This window comes from Prosopis cineraria, unplaced genomic scaffold, assembly GCF_029017545.1.
Source record: "Prosopis cineraria cultivar Desert tree isolate PC_DT_omini unplaced genomic scaffold, ASM2901754v1 PC13, whole genome shotgun sequence".
NCBI classification, from domain to species: domain Eukaryota; kingdom Viridiplantae; phylum Streptophyta; class Magnoliopsida; order Fabales; family Fabaceae; genus Prosopis; species Prosopis cineraria.
In genome coordinates this window covers 3,184,992-3,207,153 of record NW_026555344.1, presented here as the reverse complement: position 1 = coordinate 3,207,153, position 22,162 = coordinate 3,184,992, and the positions used below count along the sequence as shown (strand labels likewise).

At 32.1% G+C, this 22,162-nt stretch overlaps 1 protein-coding gene and 1 pseudogene across 1 annotated transcript; one reads left to right on the top strand and one right to left on the bottom strand.

The window, feature by feature from the left end:
* Positions 1 to 7,652: 7,652 nt before the first annotated feature.
* On the top strand, positions 7,653 to 9,070 carry LOC129290921 (probable truncated L-gulonolactone oxidase 7, mitochondrial; annotated as a pseudogene).
* An 8,081-nt stretch (positions 9,071 to 17,151) lies between these two features.
* LOC129291103 (3-ketoacyl-CoA synthase 1-like) lies at positions 17,152 to 18,969 on the bottom strand. The gene has a single exon (XM_054928260.1). The coding sequence runs from the start codon at positions 18,924 to 18,926 to the stop codon at positions 17,304 to 17,306; it is 1,623 nt and encodes a 540-aa protein (XP_054784235.1). The 5' UTR covers positions 18,927 to 18,969; the 3' UTR covers positions 17,152 to 17,303.
* Between the last annotated feature and the right edge of the window lie 3,193 nt (positions 18,970 to 22,162).

The following is a 22,162-nucleotide window of genomic DNA, read 5'->3' as shown; positions in this document are numbered from 1 at the left end:
TTTAAAATATAATTTTACTAATAAAACTTTTATATATTTTATATCAATTTCCAATCAGCGTCTCTTGATGCTACTTCTTGAAGTTCCTCTGTTACATCAAGATTCAAGATCTGCTTAGCATGATTTCTGGAAAGACTACCTTTTTTATTTTATTTTATTTTTATAAAAGACTACGTGTGTGTTTGGATAGGAATCAATTTTTTCATCCAATTTATCCAAATACTCAAAAAAGCTCGAAAATCAATTATGAGGCAAGACACACGTTTTTCCGTAAGCTCCCTCCACGGCTTTCTGCCAAAAGTTTGTCAAAAAATGTTGGAAAAAATTACAAAGAAAGGCCCACAAAAAAATTACAAATAAAACATATAATTTAATAAAAATAAAATCAAACTCTCTTCTCTTCTCTTTTTTTTTTCTTAATAAAATTTAAATTTTATATCCTCAAAAAATTAATGTTTGGTATTTAAGAATTAAATTATATAGTAATTTATATAGTTAAAATTGATTCTGATTAAATTATTCAAATATTTTCAATTCTGTTAAAATCAATTTTAGAAAAACAGTATCTAAATAGATTGCGTTATAACATAATCAATTATGATTAAAATCTATCACTTAATTAATTATTTTATAATTTATTATACTCAATTAAAATTCAAACAGGTGCTACCTTTATTTTAAATATCAGACAAACTTGTAATTTTTACCAATGTGGTGGATACAGCATTTATAAACGATTGAAACTCAAGGCGATGAATCCAATGACAGACTATATATGTTAGGCTTGTTGGGGGTGAAAAGTGTCATCCTGTTGCTGTTTTTCCACATTGAGTCTGGCCCAATTCAAAATTGTTTTCATAAAGAATAAGACAATATTTTTGTCAAATAAAAGAAAACGAATAAGATCATTTTTATTATTGCACGTGAAAGTTTATCCACACTTTACAGATTTAGGACTGCATTGTTATTTGTGAATTTCATGAGTAAAGATGGAAATATGGCCAACCTAAATAATATAGGTTGATCTCTACAGGTTTGGAAAAATGTGAGATGTGTTGGGTTGAATTGGGTTCAGCCTATTTTCATATGGATTAAAAAATTTCAACTCAATCCAACTCAATTCTTAAAGATTAATGGGTTAACTTGGTAGATATTTTAACTTATTAATTTTTTTTTAAAAAAACATTACTTTTAATCTTTGTACTTTATTTGAGTTTTAATATAAGTTCTTGCACTTTATTTTTAGTATTTTAAGTACTTACACTTTTTTCGTTTGCAACATTGATCCTTTAATTTTCAGAAGGATGTTGACATGGCTCAAATAGTATTAATAATGTAGACATGTCAATTAAAATCATTAATTTTGTGCTTACATGTCAAATTGATGTTGGCATGAAATTTTTTAATAAGCAAAAACTTAAAAAAAATCTACATCAAATGAAAGAAAAAGGCTAACCTAGACTTTTTAAATGATCAACAAAATGTACAAATTTCATGTAGGCTTTTTTTAAAAAAAATGTTATTAAAATTTTCATGTTAGCATCAATTTGAGATGTAAGTACAAAATTAACGTTCTTAATTGACACATCAGTATTATTAACACTGCTTGTACCATATCAATGTCCCTCTAAAAATATAAGGACTAATGTTGTAGATCGAGAAAAGTGTAAAGACTTTGAACACAAAAAACAAACTGTATGAACCTAAACTAAAACCTAAGCAAAGTGCAAGAATAAATGTAGTATTTTCTTTTTTTTAAAAAAAAAAGTTGGGAGAGAATATTACACAAAAAAATGAGAGGGAAAATGATGGAGGGGAGGGGAGGGGAGGGAGGGGCAGGAGAAGGAGGGGATGGGAGGGGAGTTTAGAGGAGGGGCTGGGGAGGAGAAGGATGGATTTCTCCAATTTGGGGGGGGGGAAGGTTTTGGAGGGGATGAAAAATTTTAAAAAATTTTTTTTTTTTTCCCTCCCCTCAACCAAACAGTCCCTTAAGTATTTTTGAACTTATAATTTAAGTATTTAATTGCTTTTTAACCCACTTATCTACTAGCCTATTTTCACTCCTTGAACTAGATCTTTTAATGTGCCCTCACATAACTACAACAAAAAGTATCAGTTATTAAAAATCTAAACCCTCTGAATCAAACATGATAAATCTATGATCAAGGGTGGAATTACTTAGGCCAGTCCCTCCACCAACAAAAACGGCATAAAAATACCCAAATACTGTTCCTTGTGCGGGTACTTTCATATGCATCACGATATTCGCCTGCCAGATTGTGGTTTTGGTACTGTCTCTGTTTTATGTGGACGGTCCATATTTTAAAGTTTTACTTTTATATTTATATTTTATATTTATTATAAAAAAAACTATGAAATTTTAATAAATTTATTTTATCATCAATTTAAATAATACATCTTTAATTTGAATAATTTAATTTAATATTAATTTTTTTATAATTTTTATAAATTAATTATCTATATGTATTATGGACAATTTAAATTTAATAGTAATTTTTTTAAAATTTTCATTAATTTTTATTTTAATAAATTTAATATTAAAAATATAAAAATGAAGATAATTTTCAAACTGACGCTTTAAAAAAATTAAGAAAATTTTACAATTTAAAAATTTTAAATCTAAACTATTCAGAATATATATGGATAATTAATTTATAAAAATTATAAAATATTTAATATTAAATTTGATCATTTAAATTAAATTTTCAGTGTTTAGATTGATGATAGAATAAATTTATTATTATTAATTAAATTTGTAATGTTTAGATTGATGATAAAATAAATTTATTATTATTTAGAAAAAATAAAATGAAACATAACATGATGAGTAAATTTATTATTCCTTCGTTAAAAAATGTATGATATTTTTTGAGGAGTTAGATGTTAAAAATGTAAGACATTTTTAATTTTTTAAGGTATAATTATTATCATTTTTTTAAAGTGCCCCTATTGAATCAAGAAAAAATGACAATAAAATTCTTCTAAAATATATAAATGACAATTTAGTCATTTAAAATGTCATAATTTTTCTGAAGTCCCTAAGCACTTTTCTGTTATTAATAAAGTTATATAAATTACCAAATTACCTTTATTAAAAATAAATGATTCATAATTTTTCTTTTTATATTCGCAACAATAAAACAGCAAATAAGGAATTTAACATACAAAGTTGTGATTTATTATTGTATTATTGTGAATTTAAAAAGAAAAGTTGTGAATTATTTATTTTCAATAAAGATAATTTGGTAATTTATATAAATTTATTAATAATAAAAAAGTCTCTAAGAATTGTAGGAAAATTATGACATTTCGAATGATGAATTGTCATTTATATATTTCAGAAGAATTTTATTAAAAAATTATTATTTTTTCAGGCTCAAGTTTAAATTTTTTAGGCTGGTTTAGTGGGCTCGTCGAACTTGGCACAAATTACTGAATCTACTCCCATCCCGTCTCCATCATTATTATTATCCCTACAATACACACACATTTCAACAGCGACACGTGCGCGCGCGCGCGCAGAGAGGCAATAAGGAGATTTCAATGTTTAGGATTTATTATCAAATACATTAAAGATTATATGAAACTTTTTAAAAATGGGTAAGTATTTTAAATATTTCATTCTATTTGTTTATCTTCTTAGTTTATAAATTCTTGAGGGTAGAAAATTTACAATGCAACCTATTCAGAACTCTTGAAGTCTTTTTATTGATAGATGATTTCTCTAATAATATATCTAAGTCTATTTTGATATTTTAAGTTGTTTAATCTTTAAATAATTATTGTTCATCGTCTTTGAGGACTTTTAGAATAAGGATTTGAGATAAATATTGGCTTAAAATTAATGCATTAGTGTTAAAAAAATTATTAGAGTTATAAATATTAAGAAAATTTTTTATGAAAAAATATGCATTTTTCTTAGATACAAAGGCAAGCAAAAGCTTGAAAGTAAAATAGAAACCAAGTTCCAAACATTAAAAAGCTCAACTAGTGAGTCGTCTTTGGTCTTCAAGGAATCTTTCCAAACGCCAGTATTATTCCAGGCATATTTGAATAAGCATTATTTGCCATATAATCAACACACATAATGGCCTCCCTGTTAGAGTAGTAGAGTGAAACATCTCTAGCATCGTACAATAGCTCACGGATCTCTAGTACAAGATTTCTTAGGGGATGATCTATTAAAGAAACTCGATGTACGAGATTAAGGGGATCCAAAGAATAAAAAATATGCATTTATAAGAGAACTTTGAGTTCTCTAAACTAGCTTCAAGGTCTTAAAATAATTTTAGAGTAATTGTAAAGTAGTTTTAGGATAATCATTTAGCATATTTAAATTGTCTATTAATATTGTTATATGTGTCTGCTTTTGTAGACTCTTTTTAAAAAGTTTTTACTGCTTGGATTGATATGTGACTATTTGTAAGCTAAAGGAGAACAGGTAACTTAGAATTTTCCCACCTATATTTGGTATGGTAATTTATATAAGTTACTTACGTATAATTTTATCTAATTGAATATGATAACTGCAAACTATATATAAAAATATGACAAATTGTTGAGAAATTGTACAAAATGTGATTATAGAATTTAATGAATTACTTTAATCCTACCAAGCGTGATTGTAACTTGTTGCCATTCACTGAGATATTATATTTTTTTTAAAGCTTGCTTGTATATACCATGATCGTTGTATGTGTATGACATGCATCGGTGACAGGCTGAGGAGATGATGATGATGATGATGAGAAGGATGTTGATTTGTACATGATTGTAACCATGTGGTTTGCCTCCATTGCGCGCACAGTGGTTGGCCTTTTCTTTGTAGAGCCCTATTCCTCAATACTTACTTAGTCAGATTTGTAAAGGGAGAATGTGGGATAATGACACCTTCTGGTTAAGTTCCTTAAGGAGGGGAGCTATAGTTTGGAGCTTGGGCTCTATACCTTTAGCTTGATATATTTCAAGCTTCGAAGGTGCTTTGGTTAGTCCAACGAGTAGGCTAGACTATTGATAAGCCGATGGTTTCAATCAATGGTATAAGGTGGGATGAAGCAATAAAGGGCATTTTTTGCATATGATCATATGTTACATATAACTATTATAAATGATAGCCTGTAAATTATTTTGCTCATAATTTAATAAAGATAATGAAATTATATGTATGTATATATTGTTAATTGTGTGTAGTTGTTAGTTTGTACATATATGGTGGAACATTGGGTTACTGAGATGTTAGTGCTTACCCTTCTCTTTAACATTTTAGGTAAACTTAGTGGAACAAAAGGGAAGCGTCTAAAAGCTTGGGTTTAGCTTGAGTAAGCTTTAAATCCTATTTTAATTTGTAGAACAATCATTTACTAGTATAAGACTCATTTGTCATTTGGATTGAATTTTAAAATTGTTTATTATTTATTGATGATAGGAAAGGGTATATTAGTTGAGGCTTAAGGCCATAGAAATTGCTTAATAGATCTATTTAGAGTAAATATTTTAATATAAAATTTTAAATGTCAAGACATTTATTGAAATAAATATTTGAGTATTTATGGTGGAATGTGACGCACATGTTTGTGGGCTTTAGTAAGCCTAGACTTATGTTGAATGAAATATTTATTTTTAGGTTTTTTTTATCTATTATGGTAAACTCTTTTCTACTATGGTAAGGTGTTATTTATAATTTTAAATAGTAAGTCCAAATTTTTATAATTTCTAGCAAGGTTAGATTTTAAATATCTATTTAGTAAATGAAATTTTTGTAACCATAGTAATTCCCTAAAATATAGACTAACTCTTTTCTATCATGATCATCTATTTAAAATAAATTTGAGAATTGGCTTCAAATTTTTATACCATGATAATTATTTTTATTAGTTTAAATCTTTTTATTATCATGATATTTGGTCAAGTTTTTAGTTAGTCAAGTTAAGGTGTTACATAGGCTGGCCCAATTGGTCTTAGCCCTAGGTCGTAGATGTTCTGTATAACGTTGCTTAATGCATCCACTATTACCAACTGATTTCTTGGAAGTGGCTCATTTAGTCTTTTTAGGAGTATCTTTATGCCCCTCAGGCCACCAACAAATAATACAAAGGGTTATTCATAGGGTTAGTGTGTGCAAAAGCATGACGTGTAGGATTGTCCTTTACGTACATGTGACCTTAAGGGCCTATGTCCTTTACATACATGCGACCTTAAGGGCCTATGTTTGGACTGCTTCTTAAAGGTTGCCCCTTGTGCAGCTAAAAAGTTGAGCCTGCTTCTATGGGTCCTCCTTTTAATAATGCAGCTGTGTTTTTTATCCCTTTATGAAGGGCCTACATTGTTACCTACTGACACTCCCTTTTTCTATGTTCAAAAGCTTTGAGAGAGAGCGTATAGAATTTTTGATTTTCCTCTTGCTGTTTTATACATTTGATCCTGAATCCAACTCCATACCTCTGAAACAGGCATGTTAGATACAATAAGAGGATTTATGTTCTTGTTACCAACCTTTGAGTTAGGTCTTGCACTACTATTGCTCATGGTCATCAACACTATGTTCTTGCGATGTGCACTTATCCTAGCATTGTGCACTAATGGTTCTCACATCCTTGTGTGTGCTCACCCTCCTTTTGGTTTCATAAGAACTAAATCCTTTCTTAGCAATCTTTTTGTCTTTGTATGTCTTAGGCATCTTTGTCACACAAGTCCCACTAGGCCTGCTATAAATTATTTTTCACAAGTTGAATGTTGTGTCTGAACAATAAGACCAGAAGTGTCAAAGACGCGAAGTCTAAAAGATAGAGTCAGGAATAAAGGTCGGGCTTAAAGGATTGCTCATTTAAGCCCATTTTTATAAGGTTCAGGCTTGAAAAAATGACATTTTTAAGAAAATTAGGCTTTCAAGCCTGACCCTAATAGGCCTTGAAAAAATGGGCTCGGGCTCGAGCGGCCCTTTATGCCCGTTTTTATTTTTTCTTAAAAAATAAAATATTTTTAATTTTTAAATTGAATTTAAACTTTAGAATATATATTTACACTTTAAAATTAGAATTTCTATTATTTATTTTAAATTTTTAAACATTATAATTTATATTTTTAAAAAATATATGAAATATTATAATTAAAAATTTTAATTTTTAAAAATTTTAAAAAATAAAAAAATAAAAAATAAAGGCTTACGGGCCTAGCCCTAAGCCATTTATATAAGGGTTGAGCTTTAAAAAATGAGATATTTTAAGAAAATCGGGCTTAAGGGCCTAAGCCTTTTGGGCTGGGCCCATATAGGCTGGGCCCGCCTGTTTTCCAACTCTACTCAAAGATGAATGCAAGATCCTTAAGCTCTCTTATCTTAGATCACGCAAATATTAAGATGCAAGGAGATTGATATAAAGGGTGTTTTTGATTAATAGAAACAAAGTACAAAGTTGAAGTAATTACAACTTGTAAACTGAAAATAAACCTAAGGTTAATTGTGGATTACAAGGTAAATGATTTGGAAAAGTAAAACTGAGACTAATTCTGGTGTAGTTTGTGTGTATTTTGTCTGTGCTTGTCTATCTGTCGATTGCATTAGTGAGTCCCTTTTATAATCATAAGCCTTGAGACCATTGTGTCTGAAGAATTCAGAGCTCGTATGCTGATTATCCATGGTCACTCAGCACTGCCCTACAAGATTCATTGTGCATCAAATAACAATCTTATGTCCACTTAGTGCTCTTCAATATTCAGTTATTCTAAGTCTTAAAGGTCATATTAAGTACATGTGTGTCACGACTCCTTCTGAGAATGGGTCAAGCCTTGTCTTCATTTGGGCTTGTCATTTCAATTTTTCTTTTCTTTTTTTAATTTTTGGTTGACACTTGATTTTAGGCTCAAACACCTCTCCAGCAATATTTTCCTTCATATATACCATCCGAGCGTGGGCTATAAGAAAAATCTCAAAAAGAAACACTTCTTCTTCTTCTTCTTCTTCTTTTTTTGGCTACCAATCGATTAGCCAGTATATTTTATTGCTTTTGCTGTCGTATAAATTTACTGATCTTAAGGTAGTCTTCCCAGAAACTAAGCTAAGGATCACTTGAATCTTTGTGGAACAGAGAAACTTCAGGAAGCAACAAGAAACACTGATGGCAAATGCATTGGTGCCAAGGTGTTGACTGGAACGCTGAAGACCGCTGCTTATGGCTTGACCCACAACAATACAGGGTCTTTTTTCAGGTAATCATTTCAATGGACACCTTTCAACACTTGCTTTCTTCCTTTCAACACTTGCTTTCTTCGTCCATGATGACTTTCGAACACATTATAAATAATAATTTTTTTGTTTCTTCTTGCTGAAATAGGTATACTTTTTACTGGGTACCCTGTGATCGGACGAAACAATCGTATGCAATCATTCGGAACGTGCCTTGACAGTTTGATGGAACACAGAAAGATTACCATATGCCCTTGGGATTCCAGACTTCAACTTCAGTTCTTCCACCAAACCGCCTTCAGCATCACCTTGTCTAACATTCCAAGCTTCATCAAAGATATGCAAAAGCTAGTTGAAGTAAAGCCACAAGCAATGTGTGGATTAGAGCTCTACAATGGAATCCTAATGCGCTATGTCAAAGCTTCAAGTGCCTCCTGGGGAAAACAGAAGATGCTGTTGATTTCGACATCACTTACTCCAGAAGCAAGGACCCATTGTCCCCAAGGCTTTTTGAGGAGATTGAGCAGATGGGGCTGTTCAAATACGAGGAGTTATCTCATTGGGGAAAGAACAGGAACTTGGCATTCAATGAAGTGATTAAGAAGTACCCAAACGCTGAGGCTCTTGAGTGTGAAAAATAAATACGATCCACAAGAGATTTTTTCTAGCGAGTGGACAGATCATGCTTTAGGATTGAAAAAAGGTGGGGCAATATTGAAGGATGGGTGTGCTCTTGAAGGTTTGTGCATCTGCTCAGAAGATAGTCACTGTGCACCAAGCAAGAAGTATTACTGTAGGCCTGGGAAGGTTTATAAAGAAGCTAGAGTTTGGGCTTTCGAAGCTGAGACTAATTTGAAGGATGAGCTTTGATAGAAGGATGCTTGAGTTCAAATCAATGATATTTGAGAGTGCTGATCCTTCGTTATAGAAACACAATTCCATTTATGAAATTTTAATATTACCAATTTATTTAATTAAAGAAGTATGATTCTCATAATCGGTTGTGTGATAAGTTGTTTAAAGGGAGAATTGTACCTAGGATTATCAGATGAAGATAATTATTTTTAAGACTCCATACAATCTATAATATTTTAGAAAGCTGAGATCTCATCTGCAATTAATTTCAAAGCTCAAAAACTCAAGGGCTTTTATATATATAGTCAATGTTATAAAATTCAATTAAATAAATAGCTTAATATTTATTACATTTTACATTGTGATCAATTTATTATATTTGTTAATAATATACTATTATATATTAATAAAAAAACTCTTTGTAAATTTTTTAATTTTCAAAGATACATTATTTAGACATTAATAATAAATTTTTTATATATCAATATGAGTCGACTATACTCTCAAATTTTTAAAAATTGATCCATATTTCTTGGGAATTAGATTTTTTTTGGGCCTGAGTTAATTTATCCAAAACTCAATTACCCCTGGAGGGGGTTGGAAAAACCATTTTCTCCCTCTCTTGAACTGGCTGGTTCATCAATGCAATAAACAAAAAAGGGTTGATCAAAACACAAGATTGTGTTGAGGCAAACGTCAAATAAATGTAGGTATCGTGCATCCTAGTTGGGAAATTATATTTTATTTTTTATTGTCGTCCAATTTGCATGCATTTTCAAGGACAGTGAAGTGAAAATCTAGGCATTAGACCATCAAATTTGCAGCAACGATGATGCTAAACTTGCTCAAAGACACCTTTCATGATGGCTACTTTTGGAGGCTTGCTTCATGTATTTTTCTAATTCTCTTTGCTTTCGGAGTGTAAGAGGCAGATTCATGAACTGGATATGTCCTTTTTGTTCAAATTGCTTTCTCTTAGCTTTCCGATCAAGCACTTCCCCAAACCCCAATATGCTCGTACTTCCATGCTCCCCCTTGCTTTGCCGCACCTGCCACAACATCCTCAATCCCTTTTGCATCGGCAATTTCGCTACCGAGATCTGGATACTTTTGCTTTCAGCGCAACCACTTCCCTCGTCAGTATGCTTCCATCTCCTATGAAAACATTCTAATGCCGTCCTTCTGGTTCCTCAAGTGCTCACCGCTCCTACCGGTGCTCGCTAAGGCATATGGTTCCTGATTCTTGTGAGATCCTCTTGGCATCCACGGTGCTCACATTCCCACATTGATACGAGCCCTTGTTGGGTGAGGTTGGTAGGGAATTGAGTCTTGGATCGGAGGAGAAGAAGCAGAGGCGCGATGGCACGGCAAAAATGGTGAATGACAGAGATGGAAGATCAGGTACAAGAATGAGGCCCGACCACGTTGAGTGTTGGCGGTGGGTTCGTGAAGCTCGCGCTGGGGTTCCATTTTCCAGATCAGGGGAAATTGAGTCTTTTGAGCTTTAAAATTAATTGCAGATGAGATCTTGTGCTATTGGGTCTTCAAAATAATTATCTTCTATTTGAGGGCCCTGCATGTGCCCCTGCCTGCTCTGCCGCCTTACTCCATCCATTGAGAGGAGAGAGGATTGTCACATATAAAATCCAATTAAAAAAAAAACATAAAGAAGCAAATTTCAGAAATCTTCATCTATACGGCCGATATGCAAATTGCAAAGTCACCCCTTTTCTCCATCCTCGATGCCTCTCTTTCATTTCTTTTGGGTGGGTGGAGGGGCAACTTTCTAATTTTGTCCCATTTGTTATTTTCCCTCTTTGTTAGGATTTATTTCTAAGAATCATCACAGCTGAAATTGACCCCTTCTAGCAAAAACAAAGTAAGAAAAATCTTTTCGGTGGGTCACCTTTACCGGTTCTTGTTCTGCGTTCGACTCGTTTCCGTGTCATGTCTATGTCTTAATATATTTTTGGAGTTTTTGTCGCATATTTCCAGATGATAAATTTAATTTAAATTTTGAAGGGAGATTCTCTATGGCATATTAATGTCTGGATACTTTTCCAGGTTACTTAAACGGTTTGTTTTCAAGTACTCATCAGTCTCCTTTGACAGTCCTCGTTTGATTGTTGGGACTCGGTGAAATAAAAATGAAATGTTGGATGTGAAAAATTGCTAGATTTGACAGTGTGCCGATTCAGTTTTTCAATGACCAAATGTGCCATGTGGGGATGTCGTTGGGTGTTCTCTGTAATGACTTCGTGTTTAACAGTTTAAGGTCTTAGTGGGACTTTTTATTTCCTATGCATCCCGGTTCTCAGTACCCCATGAAGTATATTTTCTTTTGTTCTTATTTGCAGCTTTTAACTTGACCATGATTGTACCTGACTTTGCTGATTTATTGAAGTATTCAGTACCCATTCAAAAAAAAAAAAAAAAGGTTCAAGACGTCCATTGGTGCATTGCATCGCTATTGACCGTGTAGACTCCTTAGGGCTCCATTCAGCATTCTTGATTCTTGTGTGAAACCCGCAGTTATTAATAACAAAGCCCAGGTTCTACGACAATAAAGTCAGAAGGTGCAGAAATTGATGAAAAGGTGGACCTTGATGGGGAAAATTACACGGAGAAGATGGATGATGGTGTTAACGAACGTGTGGAGTTAGTGATGAAAAATTAGAAGGGAATTATTCCAAAGGGCATGAAGATGAAGACCCTGCTGCAGCAGAGGCTAGTGGGAAAGGTCAAATGCATGAAGCAGATCATAGAAGTAGCAATGTGATTGAATACATAGAAGAAGAGGAAACAAAAGCTATATCTCTCATTATTGATGATGATGATGATGACGCGAGGAATAAACACGATGAACTTCTTGCCCTTCCTCCTCGTGGTTCTGAAATCTTTCTTGGTGGACTTCCTTGGGATGCCTGTGAAGATGATTGGAGGGAGATGTGTGAGCAAATGGGTTATATTCTTGAAGTAACAACTAACAAGTATGACATCTTGCATTAATAATATTTGTCTATTATTAATAATTTTAAGGTGGGGAGTTAGTGTAGCACAGATTACAATTAAGAATTTGGTTATATTCTGTTCCCTTGTAGGTGAGGTTGATTAAAGATAGGGACACTGGAGGAGGTAAAGGTTATGCTTTTGTGGCATTGAAATTTAAGATCAAAGGAAATTGCTCAAAAAACTATTGAAAGATTACATAATTGTGGGTTTCAGAACATTCAGCTTTAAGCCAATAAATTAGGCCTATTTACAGGAATAAATCTCACAGCTAAGGTCATAATTCATCTAATAACTTTTAAAACTAACTTGAAACCTATCCATATTCATTCTCACAAATTAAATAATCATCCATTTAATCACATTTTTATTAATAAATTTAATTAAATTAATTCTTTAAAAACTGTAATAAATTCACCAAAATATTGGAAATCATCACATAACAAGGAAATTAAGGTATTTATGATGCTGTCTGAAAATAGTATTTTCCTTGGCAGTGATGATTTTCAAAGTAACATTCTGCCAAGAATCTTCATCTGGTGTTTAGTTGTTATTATTTGTTCGCCATGATATCTGGGTAAATCTTTAAGGTGTTCGCTATCTGAAAAACAAAAAACAAAAAAAAAAAAAAAACAGATTATTCATTGGTGATGTTCCAAAAAGCTGTACAGAGGATGAGTTTAAAAAGGTCATAGAGGGTGTTGGTCCTGGAGTTGAAAACATAGAGCTTATAAAGGTACTTCCTTGACTGATTTGTGCTATTAGCTTATGTTATAATGTTGCTGGACCTACCTTTCTAGTTTCCTTCCTTTACAATTGTATCAGGACCCTCAAATCCAACTAGAATTCATGGATTTTCTTTTGTTTCCTCAACACATATTAAAAGTGTCGTAGATATGTATGAATTGTTTACATTACCAACATTTCAGGGTGCTGTGTATGCTAAGCAGCTAAATAATATCTTGCTTTTTCCAGAAAAATGGCTTCAAAATAGTTGCTTCTAATATGGCGGGAAAATTCCGAAGAACTTGTTGGTGGATGACACAGAGTTTAAAATGTCCACTGTGTTTTGTCTTTAAGAAATTTTTTTGGGGGGGGGGGGATTAGAATGATAAGTGGATAAATTCTTGATTACACCAAAGAACTGTACTGAAATTTCATACTGTTCGAAACAGGTAATTATTAATTTTACAAAGCAGCATTTGAATGCCTTTTTTTTTTGTAAAAAAAAAAATTGCGGGACTTGGATGTGTGGATTATTATTTCTGTAATTCTGATAGAAATGTGGAGCACATAAACGAAAGGGTGTACCATTCTATCCATGTCATTTCTTAGATCTCTTGGTTGTGTAGGATTATACTCCTAAGGTCTCAAATTACAAGATACTTTTAAAATAGATTTAATATTTCAAAATATAAGATACTTTGATAAAAGTAAAATTTCATTAATGATACTTTTTTAATATTACTCTTCTCATATATTATATTTTTTCAATATTCTTTCATCAATGAGATATTAAATAAAGGGTATTTTTAAAAGTTTAAAATTTTGTTTTGAAAAAGTAAAGTTATAAAGTGTATTTAATAAGTTTTATTGATACGTGAGATTTTATCTAAAAAGTGTTTTATAATTTAGAACAGAAAAAGTAGTGAAGAAGTGTTGAAGCAAAGTGGAAGTTCAAGATAAAATGACATAGAAGTCTGAGTCTGAGACTGTAATGATCTCTTTAGGGATGCAGGCAGGGAGAGAATGACCAGGCACAACGTTTATGATTTATCAGTTATGCTGTTAAAACTGTTTCTGTCATATTCGGTCATAACTAACTAATTTTTCTGCCCAAATATTAATTTTTATGTTCTTTTTGCAAACTATTTTGGTATTTTCAGGTTAAAGCTCTTTACATGAAGAACAAACCTGAGAGTGCTGCAATTGAACAGCTAAAGAAACTACTCTGTCGGCATGGGGAAGTAACCAAAGTGGTCGTGCCACCTGGCAAAGGAGGAGGGAAATGTGATTTTGGTTTCATTCATTATGTGGAGAGGTCCAGTTTATTGAAGGCTGCAAAAGATACAGAAAAGTATGAAATAGATTGGTACATTTTCTACATAACATAGACTGGCCTGCTCTCTACGGAAATCTATGTTTTGTTTTCCTGTTCCTTTTTCTTGTGCAAGTATCAGTTGAATCTGTTGGAAAAGTGACTGGGGGATGCAATGTAAAAGTGCAACCATCTTGCTTATTGTACATTATTTTTACTTTGAGACAGGCTCTTCATTGTATTGGAGAGGTTCACTTATGCTTGACGACTTTAAATTGCAGGCTAAGCGTTGGAAGTTGTTCTTGCATAGCCTCGGTCCCATGAGGACTCTGATGGAGCTTATGCCTGTAGCTACAACACCAGCCTTCATCTGAATCATCTTCCCTCCACTTCCCTGGATTTGGCAACTTTTCAGGAAACATATATGGCTCTTTAGGGGCTGGATATGCTGCCAGCATTGGTTATCAACAGGTATTTAATTAGTGACTCAATCAGCGTTAAAATGAACATGTCGAGTTTTGTTTGCTTTCTTTCTTGCTTCATATTATTGACAAATCAGCAGAAGAAGGTGCCAATTTTTTCAGCTTCAAGGTAGAAACACTCTGCTAGAAAATCATATCGGAACCACAAGCATAAGGCTAGTGAAAAGGCAGTGATATTTCCAGTTCTCTTACCCCTGCTATTTGTAAGTTTTCCTTAATGAAGGTTCAATTCAATTATCAACATATAAATCATCTGTTTGTTTGATATATTGGAAGAAAAAGGACAAGAGGGTAATATTTACTCTGAGAAAAACAAAAGTTATTATAAAGCAACATTTTAGGTAAGATAAGCCGTAAGAAAGCACCTCAATCTTGCCATACATTATACATAACCTTTCTCTAAGGTTGCAGTAGAAGGATGATCTGTCAATGAAAGTGATTGGTAAGATAGATATCTCTGTCATCTTCAATTTGTCACCAGAGGTCAAAAACTAGTGAATATCTTGCGCGTGGCTTCTTTGGCACAAGCTTGTTAATGCTAGACGTAAAGGTTAGCGAAAATGACAATTGAGACACGCAATTATTTCTTTTGAAAGTAACCGCGAATGTAAAAGACTGAAGGCTCAGTAACAGGCTTGTTTTACCACGAGTATTATTGAGAATCTAGACCTTCAATGGTACAACATAAAATTAAAGTATATAGGTGGATAGACCGTTACTTTCTCGATAGAAACACGTTATCGTTAATATTTATTTCTTCAAACAGAAGTCAGAGAAGTATTTAATGGATAATAATATCATAATTATAATGTGTGTGTGGACTATGAAGTGAAGAAGTTATGCATGAGATTTGAACATTGAATCACTTTTTTCATGATGGTCTGTCATGGCGATATGGTTATGCAAAAAAGTGAAATTAGTTAAAAGTCAATGCAATAATGAACAATGGGCCTTACAATTTACACTTCTCATTTTGCATTTGTTAAACAAGCATAAAGTATGGGCTGGGGCAAACATCAAATAATAAAGAATAAAGAATGGTTATAAAGTCATAAGTAGAAATGTGATACTTTTAACCTGATGCGTCACAAGATCATATCATAACATAAATTTTTCTTAATAATGAAGTGGTGTTGGAATACTTCCTCTGCTTTTAATGTAAGTCCTGATTTTTATAACATCCTTTTATCCGTAAATATAAATCCCAATAAAAGTTTTTTGATATAGTTAATATTTATTTTTTTTTTGATAGAAAATATATTTTTGTCTTGAAAAAATAAGATTGTAAAATGTATTTAATAAATTTTATTAATATGTGAGATTTTATTTAAAAGTATATTATAATTTGAGATGAAGGCAGTAATAAAAAAGTATTGAAGCAAAGTTGAAGTTAGGGATTAAGTGAGGTGAAAGTTTGAGCCTGCAAATGCAATGATCTCTTTTTAGGGATGCAGGCAAGGAGACAATGACTCTGCACAACGTTTATGATTTACTCGCTCTATTTTTATATATAAGATATTTTTAATCAAATCACGCAAACTAATAAAAGTTGATTATTTAATTACAAGCATAGCAACATTATAATTTTATCCTTAATTATTGTAAATAAAAATAAATTTTTTTAAAGTAAATTAATGAAAGCACTTATTTTTTTTCTCTTTTCAATTTAATTAGGTATGATGATCTATTTATTAAAAAATATGTTAATAATTTTTTATATTTAAGGATAAAAAAATTTAAAAAAACTTTTTATATATAAGGATGAAAGGAATTATCAATTCTGCTATTAAATCTCCTATCCCCTCTCGAGCTTTTTCAAGTAAATGCACTCTTTCTCATGGCCTTAAATAGAGAGTAAAACTTGAAAAGAAAAACTAATTTTTACGCAATATATAGATTTTGGTACCCTTTTTGATTTGTACGTGTATTTTTAAATATTAAGACCCCTGATTTTTGTTATAGGGTGTCTTTTAAAAGAATTTTTTTGTCCTCGATACTCTATAAGGAATTTGATGCTGTATTAATTATCACTTGATGAAGAATATAATACAAATTTAAAATGTTTCATTTAAATGGAGACAAAATTAAAATTTTATTTTATTTTTAAATAAAATTAATAATTTAATCACTTCTTATTAATCCTATGAGATGTTTAGAGGTGCCTTATAATAAAGATAGAAGAGTATATTTCAACTTATTTATGTTTACTAAAAAAAAGGTGTTATAATCAAATACCATAAAAGTTCTATCGGTAGGTTCCTCTTTAATCCCTTAACATAATTACTTAGTCATCCCCCACTATCCTTCATATATTTGTTTAAATTAAAACACTATTAAGCACTTAGCTGGGGGTAAATTTAAAGGGAAAAGTTAAACTTTACAGAATCAACTTCTCAAGAAATTAAGCTCCACGCTCAATGTTATTAATGGATAATGTAAACTCTAATTAATACAGTTGACATTTTTCGTCACATTAGAAAATTTTTACTTAGTACTTATCACCAACATCCCATCACACTTTTACATGAAAGTGACATTTTACATGAAAGTGACATTTTAAGAAAACATTTAAAAAAAAAAATCAATGTACTCCCATTTGATTTGGATTTTTAACCATCCTGGTTGTCTGATAAAAAATAACAACAAGTTGGGGGGAAAAATAAAGGAAAGCGCTGAAATCGGCATGAACTTTGTCATCCAATAACAGCGTTACGCGAATTCAAGCATTGGTGGGGACCTTAACCGGATACCTGTGAACCGAGTCGTCCCAGGGGTTCCCCCGCCAGTCACCGACCGGAATCATCCTCACCGCCTTCCACACCGCACTGTTACACTTAAACCCCGACCCGAAAGCGATCTGCCATACCCGATCCCCCTTCCCGACCCGTCCCTTCGCCTCCGTGTACGCCAGCTCGTACCACAGCGAACTACTAGACGTGTTACCGAACCTGTGAAGCGTCATCCTCGACGGCTCCAAGTGCCACTCACTGAGTTCCAAGTTCTTCTGCAACTCGTCCAGCACCGCCCTACCCCCTGCATGAATACAAAAATGCTCGAACGCCTTCTTGAAGTCTGGAATGTAAGGTTTCACCTTTGAATGCTTCAACACCTTCTTCCTCACCAACGACAAGAAGAACATGAATTGCTCCGAAAATGGAAGGACCAACGGCCCTAACGTTGTAATGTTCGTCTTCAAAGCGTCTCCGGCGACTGCCATTAGTTCTCTGGCCAATGAAACGCCCACCGTTCCTTTCTCATCTTCTCGCTGATAAACGCAGTTGTAGTTTTTGTCGTCTGCTCCTTTGTGGGTTCGAACCGTGTGGACTAGTTGGTATTTGGATCGGACCCTGTCGGAGGATTTGTTAGATAGGAGAATGGCGGCGCCGCCCATTCGGAAAATGCAGTTGCAGAGAAGCATAGAACGGTCGTTCCCGAAGTACCAATTCAGGGTGATGTTCTCGGTGCTGACGACAATGGCGTAGGAATTGGGGTTTGCTTTTAAAAGGTCTTTGGCTAAATCGATGGAGATTAAGCCCGCGCTGCAACCCATTCCTCCAAGATTGAAGCTTTTTATGTTGGTTCTGAGTTTGTAGTGATTGACGATCATGGCGGAGAGAGACGGCGTTGGGTTGAACAAGCTGCAATTCACTATGAGAATATCAATGTCCCTTGGCTTAACACCGGTTTTGTCAAAAAGAGCGTCCAGCGCTCCAAACATGACCTGCTCTGCCTCATAACGAGCCTCTTTCATGTTCAGGTTCGGCGGTTTAGACATAATCCCTCCGGGCAAGTACGTTTCGTCCCCCAAACCTGACCGAGTTGCGATTCTCCTTTGGAATTGAAGGGTCTCTTCTGCAAACCCACCGGTTTCCTCCGTCATTTCGAGGAACGAATCAACTGAGATTTTCCGTTCGTTTTCCGGTTTGTAACAAGCAAAGTCGACGAGGTAGACCGGTCTTGACCGGCTCGCCCTGTAGAGGCCAAAGAAGAGGAGCAGGGTGACCGAACCTGCAACGTGCGCGGCAGAATCGTTACTGTTCAGATGAACAGTATTGCAGGACCAGAGCTGGGACAAGCGGTCGAGCGCGAGACCGGTGAACTGAACCAGGAGGGAGGTGAACAAAGGCGCGACGATAGCAAACATGAGAACAGTGGCAGCGTTGCATGAATAGCCATAGCCTAGTCCTAACCTGACGTACTTGAGCTTAACGGACTTCAAGAAATCCGGGAGGCGTCGGCGGATTTTGATGACGGCGGAGGAGGAGGACTTAAAGTCCATCTCCGCCGTGAGTCTCTCTTGATCCATGACAATGCTATCAGCATTAGTATTATTAGCAGCCATTTGTGCGAGGGTTCGGATGATGAAGGAAGAAATGGTGAGTTTGGGAGGGTTTATATAATGGGCAGTGTAGAGATGGTGAACTAGAATTGAAGGAGACGGTTGAAGCACATGGAGTTAGGATATTAACCGCAAGAAAGCTAGCTGTATGAGAGGGAGCAGTTCTGTTCTTAAAAAAATTATGTACAAATTTTACACAGCAATCCAAAACTTTGCTTTATTGATTACCTTTTAAAAGAAAGTAATAGTTAACTTTATAAATTATTAAATTGATAGTAATATTTTATTTTAAATAAAATATTTAAATTATTTTTAAAAAGTAAGAGAGAGAAATAAAAAAATTTATATTATATAATTTATTTATTTTTTAAAGGTTATATTTATAATTTTTTAAATTTTATTCTTTATATTTTTATGATTTTAATATTAATAAGGTTAATATAAATAATTTATAAATATAACTAAAAGGAGTATATTTTATTGGCACTTGATAAAAAGTCAAATAAGTTGTTATATTTAATTGTGCTGTCTACAACCTCAAAATAATTTCCCCTTCCCCTCTTCATCAATCAAGTTATATGGATATTGGATAGCTCAACCACTTTTGGAAAGCTACGCTCTCCAAACTACATAATTTAAATCGTAATTCCCTTCCCTTGTTCTTTTATTATCTTTCTTTTTCCTTTTGATTTTATTTTCATTAGATTATAATGAATTTCTCTCTGACATCATCAATGTTGATATCCATTACAAATTATGCTGCTCTGGTGTTTTTTTTTTTAATCATCTTCTAAAGGAAAAACCGCCTAACATATGTGGGACTTTGAGTGGTAACACATTCTACTTATTTACACTACTCTCACCACACGTCTTATAGATGAAAATTGTACTATACCAAACAAGATAAGAATATTGTAACCCATCATTCAAATATCTTTAACTTGTAAAAATGTGTTTCGTTTGAAAATAAGTCAAAGAAGAGATAATGAGAAGAATAAGAAGTTCCTCATAGTTTTAGGTAATATAACCATGTATCAAACATAATTAAATAATGACAACAAAATTATAAAATATATGTACATAGAGTTTAATCACTACACGTTTTATTAATTCTTTATACAATATCTCTCTCTCACACACGTATATAATTTTCCTTTAAATTTTAGAGTTAATATTTGGTATGATTGTATAACTTGAAGAAATTAGCTTAGGAGAGAATATTGACTAGAGGGGCTCATGAAATCTTCGCTTGTTTCCATTTGATGGGTCATTGACAAAAGAAGGCATGGATTTTCAGTTTTTCACATGCAACTGTAAACACACAAGTGGGCCACCACCAACGTTTCTTGCGTGATTCATTCTAAAATAGATGGTAAAATAATGTTACGGGGGAACATATTATGGCATAATACACACTGTTTATTACTGTATTTACAGACTATATTTATATGTCACTTAATAAAAAAAATTAATCTTCACGATTCTTTACAGACTATATATATTATCATATATAATTAAATGATATGAAAGCTACTCAACACATTTGTATTTATAACTATTACGAGTCATAACCGTTGCATGAAATTTAAACAATGAATTGTTATATATATGAATCGTGTAAGACATACGTTTTGCTAGAATTTTTATATTATATATAAATAATATAAAAATTCATGGAGTTTTATAAACTTATGTGAATTATTAACAAAAAATATTTAGTTAATCACGACATGACAATTAAATTATATTATATTATTTTAAAAGTTCCTCACACCTATATAAATTTATTATTTATTTTTAAATATATGCAACCATAAAAATAAATTTATTATCTATTTTTAATTTCATCTTTTATATTAAAAAGAGATTTACAGTATTCGTTTTTAAATGGATTGAAATGAATTTTAAGAATTTTAATAAATAAATTATATTGTCCGTTAATAACTTGGAAAGAATATGTTATTATAAATTTTGTATTAAAGAGATTATTTTTGTTCAATTTATTTTTTTGGCCAAACTAATTTGGAAAAAAAAGGGAACGGTGGGCGAGGGAGAAAAAAGGCAAAGGTGGGACCCGAAGAGGCCAGGAACTGGTTGTCGTTGGTTGCTGGCCATAAAAGAAAATTTAATGATCTAATCGCTGCCCGTTGCTCCTCCCATATATATATATAAACGATTTAAAAATAAAATGATTCCACAAAACCACGTTTTTTAAAGCTGCTAAACACTTTTACCAGATATGGTTAACAAAAATACTTTTACCAGACGGCTTTTTCGAAGCACTTTTTTCACTTAATCCTCTAATTTTATATAAAATTTTATTTTAACTTTTTAATTTTAAAAAATATATTTATAATCATTTAACTTTAATTTCATCATAAAAAACTTTTATATTAAACTTTTAAATATTAATAAAATATTATTAAATATTAACTTATTAAATTTAATTTTTTTAAAAATCACAGTAATCGATATAAAAAATAATCATTTAAAACTATAAGTTTAAAAGTATATTTTTTAAAAATTAAGAAATTAAAATAAAATTTGATGTAAAATTATAGAATCAAAAGTATATTTTAGCATGTATTTTTATTGTTATTCAATATCTATAACTTATAAATAAGGAATTTTATAATGAATAGTGAATCTTCTATATTTAAACAAATCCATATGCGCATATCCATATGATTTGTACTTTCTAAAAAAATTATTTGATCCTCAATGTAAGACATTAATTAGAGTTTTTAAATATTATCTCTATTTAGATTTATTAATCATGAAAAAGAATGTAATATAAAATAGAACATTTTTCATTTAAATAGGAATACAATTTAAAGTTTATTATATTTTCATATAAAATTAATAATTTAAGCACTTCTCTTTAATGATTAATATATTCTTTTTTTTTTTTGGTTATTTGACAGCATATAGTATGTAATATATGCGGTTTAATGTCCTCTCAAAACAATCACATATGGATTAGCTTAAATTAGAACAGGTTTGAGGCTAAGAGGACAAATTATTGGCTACGTATAATAAATTAGTAGAAATTAAATGAATGAATGCGCACACATGCTATCAAGATTGAAGACCATAAATTCGGATTAAACCTGGACAATACAAATTTATATGCTGATCATTATTATTATTATTATTGTTGTTGTTGTTGTTGTTGTTGTTGTATTTGAGCTAACCCAGTTTTGGAACGAGATAAATTAATTAATTAAAAGTTTGGTGAT